At 35.2% G+C, this 14,085-nt stretch overlaps 1 protein-coding gene across 1 annotated transcript; it reads left to right on the forward strand.

Moving 5' to 3' along the window:
- The first annotated feature begins 1,623 nt into the window (after window positions 1–1,623).
- Window positions 1,624–5,475, forward strand: LOC103448051 (SHUGOSHIN 2). The gene is made up of 9 exons (XM_008387285.4): window positions 1,624–2,236; window positions 2,344–2,381; window positions 2,577–2,685; window positions 2,780–2,803; window positions 2,898–2,966; window positions 3,536–3,583; window positions 3,671–3,770; window positions 3,899–3,959; window positions 4,882–5,475. The coding sequence occupies exons 1-9, from the start codon at window positions 2,075–2,077 to the stop codon at window positions 5,153–5,155; spliced, it is 885 nt and encodes a 294-aa protein (XP_008385507.1). The 5' UTR covers window positions 1,624–2,074; the 3' UTR covers window positions 5,156–5,475.
- The last annotated feature ends 8,610 nt before the right edge of the window (window positions 5,476–14,085 follow it).

Below are 14,085 nucleotides of genomic sequence, written 5' to 3' on the forward strand. Positions count from 1 at the left end.
ACAAAATTTTCACCATTCCTACACCATTTCAATTCTCATATTTTCTTACCTCTTCCAATAATCTTTCCTTCAATTTTTTTCAATAATTTTCAAATGGCCTCCTCTACAATGAAAGGTAGGGCTTGGACCCGAACGAAGATGAAGCTCTTTGCAGGGCTTATAGATGAGTCTCGGAAGATAGTGTGAGGGGGAGTTCTCAAACAAGTGAAAGTGTTTGGACTCGTGTGTCAAAAAAAAACTTAGAGTTCTACGAAGGCATCACTCCACCGAATACCCAAAACCACAAGAGTTGTTCTTCAAGATGGAAGAAACATCATCATCCAAATTTGAACAAATGGCATCAAGCACTGTTAGCAGCTGCAAGTAGACATGAAAGCGGCGCCAATTACTATGACGAAGTAAGTGTTTTCATAATTTATTTTAAATATCTAATTATATTACATTTAATTTCATAAATTAATTTCCTTTAATTTTTGTAATTATATTTTCTAGGTACGTCAAGTGGAGGAATTGTATATGGAGGGCAGCTCAAAGCCCTTTCAGTTTCACGGTTGTTGGGAAATTTGTAAAGGGTGAGTGTTATTTGAAGATCCACCTAAACATAGAGTAGGTCCTACGCCGGTGTTCAGAATTGCATCCTCAACTGTAGATATGGATGAAGATGGATCTCCTACCATTCAACAAATAAGGGTAGAAAATTCGTCTTCGGGTGAAGGTTCCATACCTAGGGTTATGGGACGAAACATGGCCTGAAGGTTGAAGGAAAATGGTAAGGCAAATGATGATTACGCCGCTTAACAGAAAGTGACGGCCTCATTGCGATTAATGGCGGAGCAAAATGCCTATGCCGCGAAAGAAAGGAACCGTAGGCATAAAGAACGGGCCAAACAAATACAAGAAGAGATGGATGATAAGAATATGGAAGGGAACACTTCGAATTACACTCCAATGGGTAAGACCTATTTTGATAGGAAAAAAAAAATTATGACCCTACGGCAGTTGTTTACCTCAACTATACTCCTACAATGGCGCATGATGAAGATAATGATGATTTTAGATATTAAATTTAAGTTGTTGTAGTTTTTAAATATTAATTGTAGTTTTTAAATATAAGTTGTAGTTTTTAAATTTAAGTTGTTGTAGTTTTTAAATTTAAATAATAAATTATGTTTGGCCGTATGACTCTTTGGCCCTCAGTTGGAGATGGTAAGAAATATGACCCTACAATGTTCATTAAAATATTAATTTCTTGGAGGGCCAGATGACTAAAACGAGCCATCTAATCCTCTTTCGGTTGGAGATGGTCTAAAAAATATAGTCTGACACTGTTTATTAAAATATTAATTTCTTGGAGGGTTATATGGCTAAAATGAGCCATCTGGTTCTCCTTCGGTTGGAGATGACCTTAATCTCTCTTGCTTCGACGGTAAATCATTTAAATTAGTTTTGGCAATAAATTCATTACTTTAGTCTAAAGTAGAGGTTGAATTGGCAAATAATTATAGAGATTAATTCCGAACATAATTGTCAACCACGTTGATTGTTTTTTATATAAATTATAGGGATTAATTTAATTCGACAAATAATTAAAAAGAAAAAAGAAACAAAATGGTTTGGAAGTTTGGAACGTTGAGATATTCAAATTAAGGTTCGGAAGGCCGTTGTGTAACCGAAGCTCACTCCGAACTACATAGTTTGCCTATTGGCTTTGCTTTCCATCACACCCACCCCCGCGCCCCTTCCTTTCTTTTCCCTCAGTCTCTCAGAATCCAACCTTTTTGTTTCACAGCGACAGGAGAAACAAGATTAGGGTTTACTCTTCATCCATTTGATTAGTTTCCCTCCTCCGATTTCAAAATCCACACCCATTTCTGCTTTTAAAATTGGGGTTTTCTTCCATTTTTTTTATTCTCTCGGAATCACTTGCTTGTTCGTTTAAATTTCTCTATTCGAATTCTGGGTTCTCTTCCCTGGAAATGATTTTTCTCCCAGAAATCACTGTTTTTGATGTTGGAATCGCATTTCTTGAGTCCCCAATTGCGAATCTTGAAGTTTAAATTAGGGTTTCAAACGCATGAGAAGTGAGAGTATGCCCAAGAGATTGTCTTTGGGTGGCATAATGAGGAAGAAGCTATCCGACATCACCAATTTGCAGGCTGCGAAACCAATGATCCAGGATGAAAAGCCGCCGGAAGATTGTTTGACTGATAAGGACTGCATTGAGCAGCTCAGGAGGGTATAATCTCACTTGGGTCCTCTTCCATTCCTTATGCAAATTTTCAATATTTTTTTTGCCAGATTTGCTTAGTAGGTTTTGTTTGTGTTTGTGAATATCTGAACCAGGAAAGAATGACTTTGATCAGACTTGTTGCCGAAAGGACGTATCCTTTTCATACTCTCCAATGCTGTTTTCCTTTCTTATTTTTATTTTTATTTTGTTATTGTTTTTTGGTGTAATCACCTGTTTGGGTACTGAGATTGCACCCAAGAATGAATTACTAGAATGATTGGGTGATTTCGCCAGGAAAGTTACAGAAATGGAGAGATTATGTTTTCCTTTAATTGTTTTTGAACAGTAAAATGGTTGAATTAGGTGGAGCTGAGTTGCAGAAACTGCGAATTAGTCTCCAGAAATTGCAGCTACAAAATTTGAGTCTTGCCCAATCGAACAGCAGGATGTTGGCAGTGCGTTTTCTTTTCACATTAATATTAGTGTCTAATTCCTTTCTGTAATTATCTAATTGTCTCTGGTATTTACTATCTTTTGTTGATTTTGCAGGAGCTTAATTTAGGAAGAGAGAAGGTAAGTTGCAATAACCGAAGTAATACAGGTCAGTCCATTGGCTTGTGAAGCCGTCGCTTATCCTAATATCTGACTCGGTATTTGTCAATACCAGGTAAAAACACTACAGCATGAACTTCTATGCAAGAATGCTTTATTTAAAGCAAAGAATCTAGTAATAGAGGTTAGTCCTTATCTTGCATTGTATGTCATGCGCTGGAGCTGTTGGTGAAGAAGTTTTTTTGCTGTTTCGTATTGATATATTTTTTTCTTCAATTTTGATGGATGACTAACAGCAACTTAAGCAACATAGAGGATTAGCAACTTCAATATTTTTAGCTTTATTTTATTCTTTCTCTGCTTGTTTGTTGCCACACAAAAAAAGCTTTAACTATTACCTTCACAATATGTTGCATTTAATTATATTTCAAATGTCTAATTTGGTATAGTTCATCGTGATGGATATAACTAATCTTTGTATCCCGCAATTTCGTTAAGTGTTCCACAGAATCAGATTTAGGAGCGATTACACTAACTTCTTCTGCTGCTCTGCATATATATTTATCATTCCACTTAGACTCCTATAAAATTCCATTTACCTCATAAAATGTTAAGCAACATGGATGACCAACAATGAACAGTTCTACTCTAGCAAATCTTATTCTGGTGACATTCTATATTTATTCAGGCCTTGAGTTTGAAGTTTCAGTTCACCAATATTCTTGTTTGATTCTTTATATACCCCTATTACAGGGAAAAACAGAGTTTAAACGTCAAAATACTGCCTCTCAGATATCTAAGGTAATCGTTCGGCTGTGAATTTGTATGTAGTGAGATCTCTTCACAGTGCCTTATATTTCTATCATTTAATCTCATATATTTTTCCAGATCAAGGAAGGAGAGGACTCAAAGGAGATATCTTTGCATAAAGCTGAAAATGATGGCGAAGCATGTAATCTCAACAAAAGACGTGCAACAAGAAGTCGATGTAAACTTTTTTACTTTGGCAATTGATATAGATGATCTAATTTTGCATAAAGATATTTCTTTCTTTTCCCCTTTGTTTTGCACCCACCGTGTAAACGTTTGCACTTATGAATCTATGATTTCTTGCAGCGGTAGACGCTTCTACCACATGCCAAAAGGTTGAAGACATAGAGAAGGTTGAAAATAAAAGGTTAGTTGATGCGTGGTGTCATGGATATGGATATTCAGATATGGGCACTCATTCACATTCCATGAGCCTAAATGTACTAGAGTCTACATACCGAAAGAAATATTTTCACACTCCACTTTTGATAGATTTAATATGCACTTTGTGTTGAACAAGGGACTAATGTGGAATAACTGATAATCTTGATTCAGCACCAATATTTTCCCAGCTTATCTCTTATGCCCAACATATAGTTTGGTATGGACCAATAGGTGTTAGGTTTTATCACAAAAGGCTGTGGGGATTTTATCAAGCTACATAACCCCAAAGATCTCTACTTGGAAAATCTTAATTAACTCACTGTTGATTGTGTTCTTCGCACAATCATTAAACGGTGTACAATGGTTCTTGCAACTCCCTCCTCTACCAGAGTTTTTCTGCTTAGGAATCTTAACCACCTTTAAGACTTTGTTCTGAGATGCTTGCGTAGGGAGTTCACTTGAGTCGCCTATTTTACCATGTGGATGGTCCACTGTGTAAAAATGGTGATTTTCAATGTTGCTTAAAGAAACTATCAGCCGAGTCACCTATCAGTGGACCAATGTGGGACCACTACTAATCTTGATCCAGCACTGACATTGCCCTGAGGTAGTCACCCTGGCTAATATATATAGGGTTTCACCTGGCACCATGAACCTGTCAGGTGTTGTTTTCTTGTAAAAAACTGTGATAAGAGGCCTATATATTGAACCAAAAATGCCTTTACTTAACTATTATTGCACCATGTATCATATGTGGATAGGCGATGATTTTTTTTTCAATGGCTTGATTCTTTTAAGTGTTTCTCACTAATGTTAACGATGTTTTCCCATATCTAAGAACTGTATTTTCTGTGCCTAAGTTATTATATTTGCTTCTCCTTAATGCTTCCTTTTCTTTTGTTCAGACGGTGTTTGAGGAGGCAATCTGCCAGATTTATTTCCCAGACAGAGAACCTGTTTGAAATAGAGGATGTCAAATTACCAGTCAGTTGCACACCAGACAGTCCGATGCGCAGTAGTGGTCCCACTCCATTGATTTCATCTACAAGAAAAGAAGAGGGAGAAGATAATTGTGCCCCAAGGCGGTCTTCAGTTGGAAGACCATTGCGCAAAGCAGCTGAGAAGGTTAAGTCCTACAAAGAAGTTTCGTTAGTAGTCAAAATGCGGAGATCGGAGTGACAGAAGGGCAGCATCTCAATATTGAGAATACCTGTGAGTTGAAAGGAGCTTGTATAATGTAGTTGAAGAAATGAAATGTAAAAGATATGATTGTACAATTAGAACAGTTATATCCATATCTTTCTGTAGTGACTTATCTGCTATGCTATTGTAAGCCACATTCAGAAGAGAAAAAGCTTTTGATTAGCAGTTCTATTGATTTATGTAGTATAGTACTGTGCTTTGTACCGAGCTAGTACTAAAATCAAGTGCTTCTTTTCGTGTACCCGGACAAACATTGAGCCTTTTGTCCATAATCACTTGTATTACTGGCTTTTAAAGTGACCGTGTCTGTTTGGGCTTTAAAGTGATTGTGTATGGTTGGTGTGCTACTATCAGAAGTAAGTGGTTCTATCGGTTATGAAAAATTAAAACTTAAAATAGTTTTTTTTTTTTTTTTTAGTTATAATTCTGGGTGTCTTTCATTGCGCATTTCTTCTACTACATCTCTCTCACCCTCTTTCATCCACTATTCTTGATCTCCCATCTCCCATTTGTACTCTTTTATCACTAACAAAAACAAGTGAAACCAAAATGAACTACTATCAGCACACCAAAAGTTATCAAATAGGTCATATGCATTGAACAAAAACATTTCAAATTTGTAAAAACATAATAAAATATTTGCATAAGGAGTGTTGAATGATATTTTGGAGTATTGCTAACAGCAGTCAAATAAGAATTAAAAAAAAAAAAAATTATCAAATGGGTCATATGCATTGAACAAAAACATTTCCCAAAGGTTAGTAAAAATATGGGTCAAAGAAAGTAGTCCAAATAATCGACATGGGCCCAAAAGGAAGTGCACCTGTCGCGGTTTTAGCAACTCAGCGAGACGCTTCGATTTGCTCTGGCAGACCTTTCAGCACGACCAAAGGTGGTGGGGTTATCTACTGAACTTAAGCATATCAATAAGGGGTAATACTAGGGAGATTAAATTTTTAGATTAAATTTGTAAACTAAATGATGTGTCACCAATAGAATTGAGCACGTTAATCAATGCTTAAGTAATAAATCAATCATCAACTTCCATATCTTTTAGTTTTCAAAATTTAGTCTCCCTAACATTACCTATCAATAAGTGGAGGAATAGAAACTTATAGTGAGTGAACCGAGAATGGTACAACTTGAGAATCGGGCACACTTGATGCTCAAGTTGGAACACGTGGTCGAAAAAGGTCAAGCTCTTGGCCTGTTTGACAAAAAAAAGGCTAAATTGCGGACTTACCGTAGTTTGATGAAAGGGTAGTGTCATTCACACACCCATTTTTACTTATCATACACCATTTTCATTTTTCAGCCATCGGATCAAATAAATTGGAGAAAGTCAATGACAAAAAATTAAGAATGATATGTGGGATGTAAAAATAAGTGAGAATAGTCACATCCTTAAGAAAATGACCAAATAGGCCGCAAGGGCCTGACTAATAATCATTCTGAAATTATGCAGAAAACTCAAGGTTTTGAAGAACACTCAAAGAACAAATGAAAGAATCTTTAAAGAGAGAACATAAGAAATAAATATGATCTTTTGTATTGATGAATGCTGAATGAATTACATTTGCATAGCTAGGTTTGTTATATAGGGCTCTAGAGACTTAGCATCCAAGCTACAAAGCTAACTAACACAACCAACTTCTAACAAACTCTCTAACAACTTATGCTGACACGGCACTCCAAATACTAACAGCCTAACATCCTATGCTGACATGGCACACACTACTAGTAGCTTCATTCGATTACATTCAACATCCCCCTCAATCTCAACTAGGATTTCTTAGCTTGAGATTGTAAAAGTGTTTAATAAAGGAAGGATTATGTAACCTTTATGTCAAGCTGTCTGCAATTTGATCTTTAGTGGGAATATACAAGACCTCCAAATCTCCTTGTTGTACACATTCTCGAACAAAATGATAATCAGTGTCCAGATGCTTTATTCTAGAATGAAACATTAGATTGGCACTGAGAGAGATAGCAGACATATTATCACAGTGAATACTTGGTGGATGAGACAGAAAAACTCCTAAATCCTTCAGTTTGTTCCTCACCCAAGCTATATCAACAACTGTGTGTGCTAGTGTTTTGTACTCAACCTTAGTAGAACTTCGAGAAACTGAGGTTTGCTTCTTAGATTGCCATGATATACGATTATTACCTAAGAACACAACATAACCAGTAACTGACCTTATTGTGTTCAAATCAGTTGCCCAATCGGAGTCTGAGAAAGCATTTAATTGAGGTATTGTTGCTGCAGAATATAAAACCACAATATTCATTGTCCCTTATAAATATCTGAGGATCCGTTTCACATCTTCGAAATGGAATTCAGTAGGTGATGACATGAACTGACAAACATTATTGCCTGCATAGGTGATGTCTGGCCTAGTAAAAGTCAAGTATTGCAAAGAGCCTACTATACTCTTATACAAGATTGGATCTGTCAACAAGGTACCTTCTGATTCCAGCAATTGATGGTGTGGTTTACATGGAGTAGGAGCTGGTTTACATGTCTTCATACCAGCTTTATGAATCAAATCCTTGATGTATTTAGATTGATTCACAAATATATCACCATTGTCCTTGTAAGGATCTGTAAACCCAAAAAATATGTGAGCTTGCCTATGTCTCTTAAATCAAACACTGCAGATAGCTCATGAATCATTCCTTGTATCTTCTCAAAATTAGAACCAATTAATATTATGTCATCAACATATAATAACAAAATGATTATATCATACTCATCTTGTTTCATAAACAAACTAGTATCAGAAGTTGAGGCACATAATCCCAATGCTCCTAGATAGGTTGTGAATTTTGAATTCCAGGCTCTCGGAGCTTGTTTCAAACCATATAATGGTTTGACTAGTTTGCATAAATGTGTGGGATGAGAGGCATCAACAAATCTTTGAGGCTACTTCATGTATACTTCCTCTTGTAGATCCCCATGAAGAACATCATTTTTAATGTCCAACTGTTTAAGGTTCCAGTGATTCATAGCAGCAAAAGCTAAAACAATCCTCACTAAATCGTGTCGAACAACAGGACTAAAAGTGTCCATATAATCAATGTCATGTTCTTGAGAAAACCCCTGAGCAACAAGTCTTGCTTTATATCTTGAGATTGTACCATCTGGATTCTTCTTTACTTTATAGACCCACTTGCTTCCAACTATAGCTCTATCTTTTGGAGATGGAACCAAAACCCAAGTTCCCCGAACTCTTAATGAATCATACTCTTCCTGCATTGCTGCTTGCCATTGTGGGATTGTTGATGCCTTTCTAAAAGATGATAGTTCTTGTATATCAAGTATTTCATATAAGAATGAATATTCTCCATTGAATGGATCTTCCTCAGTAATTTGTAAAGAATGAAGTTCAGGAATTGAGACTAATAAAGCTACATAATTCTTTCTGTCAATATCACCACTTTTTAATCTAGTTGTCATGGAATGTGTAGATCCAGAAGTAGAAGGATATGGTTTAGTAGTAGATGAAAGTGGAAGAATTACCTCAAGTTGATTGGTTGAGTGGACATTCAACATTGATGTTGTACCAGAAAGAGGAGAAGAGTGATGATTTGTATGATAAAACTGCAAGTTGTTGTCATTTGACTCTATCACATATTGGTCACTGTTATTTGGAATGAAATCAATGTGCTCTGAATTTTCAATTCTATCAACAATATGTTGAGTACTACTATTATTTGAACTAACAAATTGAATGCTTCTGTCATTAGTACTTGAAGATTGACTCCTATCAGACACTGATATATCTCTTCTTTCTTCAACCATGGTTTGATTATTATGTGTATTCTGAGATACCCCTCTTGGTGCATTGATTTGTACAATCACTGGAGAGACTGAGCTTTTCTGTGTTTCCCTTGAACCATGAGTATCACATATCTACCTAAATGGAAAGACATCTTCATCATGTATCACACTTTTGGAGATGATAAATTTTCTTGTTTGAATGTTGTAGCACAGTACCCCTTTATAGCCAATAGCAAAGCCCAAAAATACACATTGTATATCTTGGTTGAAGTTTGTTCTCATTAAATGGTCCGAGAAGAGGATAGACAACTATTCCAAAAACTTTTAATGAATGAATATCAGGATTACATTTGAACAAAACCTGATATGGAGATTTCATGCCTAGATTCTTGCAAGGCATTCTATTTATAAAAAAAAAAAAAAAAACAGCATGAGAACAATTATGGTACCAAAAATAAGTTGGAAGTTTTGCATCTAACATTAAACTGATAGCTGTCTCCACAACATGCCTATGCTTTCTCTCAGTTAGACCATTCTGTTGTGGTGTATATGGATAAGAAGTGAGATGAACAATTCATTTACTTTCTAAGAACCGATGAAACATGTTACTCATATATTCACCCCCATCATCTGAATGCAAGTACTTGACAGAAGCATTAAACTATGTAGCAATGAATGCATAGAATTTGCAAAATATTGGAAAAGCATTTGGTTTATTCATCATTGGGAAAATCCATACAAATCTGGAACAGTCATCCTTATGTAATATCTAAAATTCAACACTGACGAGTGTTGCATGAGAACCAATCGAAGATTATCAATTGAGGCATTTTGGCAAGTTATTGGTAGGCGCCCTAGAGTCACACACCAACCTTTCCACTGGTCACTGTAAGAGCAACCCAACCATTTTTCCAATGCCCACAGAACCACCTAACCTCATTTGTCCCCTTGTATGTTTTCCCTTAAAAGGGAAAGGATACAAAACACACGAGCGATTAACCATAGCGCAAGACCTTTTCGTTACTGGTCGCATACGTAATCAATCTTTACGATGGACAAGTCACAAGGTGGATCTTGAATCAGATTTCTCCTGCATTATTAAGAACAGCTCTGTTTTAGAAGTACTCGTAATCTTAAGCCAAGGAGAATGCATGTCTGTATGGACATGGAACGTGCTTGGGCTCCACGAATCCCAAAGCACAAGGCAAAACATCCTGGTTTTTATTTTTTTATTTTTTATTTTTTAGTTGTAATTTCTCGTGAATAATTTAGAAGAAAATTGCATGGGGCCGTCGTGGCGTAATCAAACGAACTGTAACTAGCGAATCAAAGAGGCTCACATGCAAGCAAAAAGATTAGCAAGAGAAGAGGACAAATGGGGCCGTCGGTTTATCAAAGTTCGAGACCTCAAAACCGCGTTAGATCACGGACGACTATTATTAGGGTTAAGATATTTGCAAGATTAATTAATACAAAAATTGCACCAAAATTCTACATCTTTCTTTCATAAAGTAATTGAGCACCCACTTAAAATCTTCAGTCTTTATGTAGATTACCAAGTCGTATTCGTAGATCCATTTTAACTTTATATACACACACTATACTTTGAAGAATAATTTGACTATATTGTGTAATATTTCTCCTTTATCAAGATTTTGATATATTTTTTTTGAATATGTTATGTAGGTAGACAGTCAATTAAAAGAATGTAATTAAACAACGTGATGTGGATATGTTATCTCCTAAAAACAAGTAGATATGTTACAAAGTGTCTATCAATCCATAAGGATAAACTTCAAATGAAAATATAATTCGAATCAATCAAGGGATTTCAAGTTGAATTTTTTGAAGTTTTTTTTATCTCATTTTAAATATATTTAGGACTAATTTGGGGTTGTGGTGCTTTTAAAAAAATCAGCTTATTCAAAAATATGGAACATCAAATGTATTTAGTAAAACAAAACAAAAGTTCATTTAAAAAAAAAATTGCTTTCAATGACAGTAAAAAAACATAGATAAGCAAAAACAATGTCTATCATGCTTCTAAAAAAGTGTTTTTTTTTTCTTTTCAAAACATGGTTAACAGTGCATATTTAATAGAAGTTTCAAATGACAAGTATACCCCTACATATTTTATAAAATTACAACCTTTGCACATGCATTATTCTCTTTGACAATTATTATATCACATTAAATACCATATTATTTTTAGTCATTTAACATATTCACAACAATTTTATATAAAATTTTACCAAACACCGACATTTCTTTTTTGTAAATCAAAAGTACTTTTACAAAAAAAATTACCAAACAGATAACAACTTTATTTTACAGATATTTATTTTCATATCACAATAGTTTATTAAAAAGTACAACAACACCAAACTAACCCTTAATACTTTGTGGTGTAGAATTGTCCGTATTTTTAAGATTCAGGGTTTAGCTATAAGACTCAAATTCAGGAGCGAAACCTAAACCTCAAGCAATGATTAAGTTTGAAATAGTGCCCATTTACCCTACCATGCAAATGAACATCAGCAATTTCTCCACCTGCAACAATCATTAGGGTTTGGGTTTTAGCATTAACATCTCAGGTGCAGTTTAGAGTAGACATTAAACTGAATGATGTGAATTAAATTAGTGACACATAATAATAAAATAGATGGTGTTATCCGCATATCTATTTTCACATCTCATATGTCTTTCTTAATTTTTGATTAAATGAAAACAGTTAAGGGACAAAACCTATCAAGACAATGCAAGAAATAAAATAAAAAATGTAAATAACACTACCCTAATATAATATGAACTTAGTTGAAGCAGCTTTAGCTTTTGTATAACTACCGCTTGGGATTCCAAAGATCTGCAGAAAAATAACATGATATGATTTGACATGGAATTGACGACCCACCTAAAGACTAAAAGAGGATACCTATGACCCAATTTTAACCTTTAGTTTTCTTTGTATGAATGGACCCACACGCTTAAACAAAGTTGGCATCCATAATTTTTTTGGGGTTTCATGCCGACAGGTATTAGCCGTTACGACCCCACTAATGGTGACTTAGCATTTCTTGGCCTAATTAATCAATGTCTCTGAACTGTGAAGTGATCAAATTCAAACTCGATCCAGGCAATTCAGGCTAAATTCGTTGATGTAACTCCTAATTATATGAGCATTATGTTATTACGATTTTGGTTTACATATAATGAATCAGATATTGTTTTTATGACATTTTTTTTATAGCAGTCACATTTGGACAGCAACGTTAATTTTGTGTACTTTGAGTGTAGCAAATTTAACAAGAATTAATTAACTCAGATTGTGTGCTAGAGCTTCCTAAGCAGTCAATTTCGTGAGATACAAGGATGAATCTATAAATTCTTTTTGCATGTATGAGAAAAGTGGGAGTCAGAAAAATGAACTAGGTGTGTTAACAAGGTATATATTTGTAGTTTCCTTCTTTTTGCCTTTTAACAAACACATAATTCCGTAACTGTCAAAAAAAAATTCGTTAGTTCTTTACGAAGCCTTAGAATTACGAAGCTTTAGAATCACGTTGATGCATTTGCCTGCAATATTTTACCATGATTCTCTACTTCACAGTTAGTTGCTTTCCCCCTCTCAAGTGTACAATAGATTACCACTTTTAAAAGAGACAACCTTAGCTCTTTATATATGTTATTGTCTAGATTATTTGCGGGAAAATGCTAACAATTTTTTTCCTTCTTACTTACCTCTCTTTAATTATGTTCGTGTTTTTGTTTAATTTTTTCAATTCGATGAGCAAAATTAAAGATGCATGTGTAGAAAGAGAATATTGATGAAATTTGGGTTAAACATTCATGCATAAACATGTCCTGTTATGTCAAATTATTAACGACATATATATTCAAAAAGTGCAATTAAACGCTCTAGAGAAAATTTTTAATATTTTGTTGCAAACAAACCATTCAATAATAATATTATTTTGTAGGCCTATTTGACTTAACTGTATTTAGGACTAGAGAGGGAGAGAGGCCGGCGGCAAGAGAGAGATTTAATTGTGAGGTGTGTGTTGTATCACCACATTGTGCCTTTTTTTTATAGTAGAAGGATGGTTAAATCCTTACCCTAATAGAATTACAACTCTAATAGAATAATATATACTAAGGAGAATATTCCAAGATATCTCTAGATACACTAGGATTTACACAATCATATTTCTATTTTAAATATGACTGCAACACTCCCCTTGAGTGTGGAAATACTCAAACAAAACATTGCATCAGATATTCAGCAGTTGAGGCAGAACAATTAATGAAGTCGGCGGCACAACGAGGCGAATGCGAGTCTCAAATATAAAGAAAGTATGCATTGGTAGTAAAACTCACAAAACCTCGCTATGGTAAAACCTAAGGATGTGAAAACCCATAGGCTAAGGAGAAAAGTGAGAAGTATGCATAATGTCTAAAACAAAAGTCAAATGGGACAAAAGTAGTGAACTCAACGGAGTATGATCATCCCAGGATGAGTGCCTCATCAAAACCTCGTTAGGTAGCAAAAACCCAATGGGAAAAATGCTCCTAATTATAGGAAAAAGAGTACATGAAGATCAAGTGAGTATGCTTTAGGATACTCCCCCTAAGTTAGACATAACTTCCAAATAAGAGAACTACAAGCAATTCAACTAAGATAATTTACGCATATCGATTCATTGGACAAGCTTCTAAAAAGTAGACTTGGGCAATAACTTGGTAAAGAGATCGGCCAGATTGTCCTGGGAACAGATTTGCTTGACTTCAATGTTCTGATGTTGTTGTTGCTGGTGAGAATAAAAGAACTTTGGCGCTATGTGCTTGGTGTTGTCTCGCTTCTTTAATTGCTCGATACATGCTGCATTGTTTTCAAAGATCGTCATAGGAAGGTCAACGACGGTAGTAAGACCACTAGTGCTTCGAATATGTTCTATGACTACTATCAACCAAAAGCACTCACACGATGCTTCATGCAGGGCGAGGATCTCAGCATGGTTCAAAGAAGTTGTAACTAGCGTTTGCTTGGTAGACCTCCAAGATATAGCGGTGTCTCCAACAATAAAGACATAGCTCGTTTGATAACGTGTCCTATGTGGATCAGGCT

Source organism: Malus domestica, chromosome 11 (assembly GCF_042453785.1).
Source record: "Malus domestica chromosome 11, GDT2T_hap1".
Lineage (NCBI taxonomy): Eukaryota > Viridiplantae > Streptophyta > Magnoliopsida > Rosales > Rosaceae > Malus > Malus domestica.

What these genes read in the sequence shown, in the direction of transcription:
- LOC103448051 (XM_008387285.4), top strand. Translation starts at nt 2,075, where the DNA reads ATGAGAAGTGAGAGTATGCCCAAGAGATTGTCTTTGGGTGGCATAATG. An exon ending in AGACTTGTTGCCGAAAGGAC is followed by an intron (nt 2,382 to 2,576) that starts GTATCCTTTTCA and finishes GTTTTTGAACAG; the next exon opens with TAAAATGGTTGAATTAGGTG. An exon ending in CTGCCTCTCAGATATCTAAG is followed by an intron (nt 3,584 to 3,670) that starts GTAATCGTTCGG and finishes ATATTTTTCCAG; the next exon opens with ATCAAGGAAGGAGAGGACTC.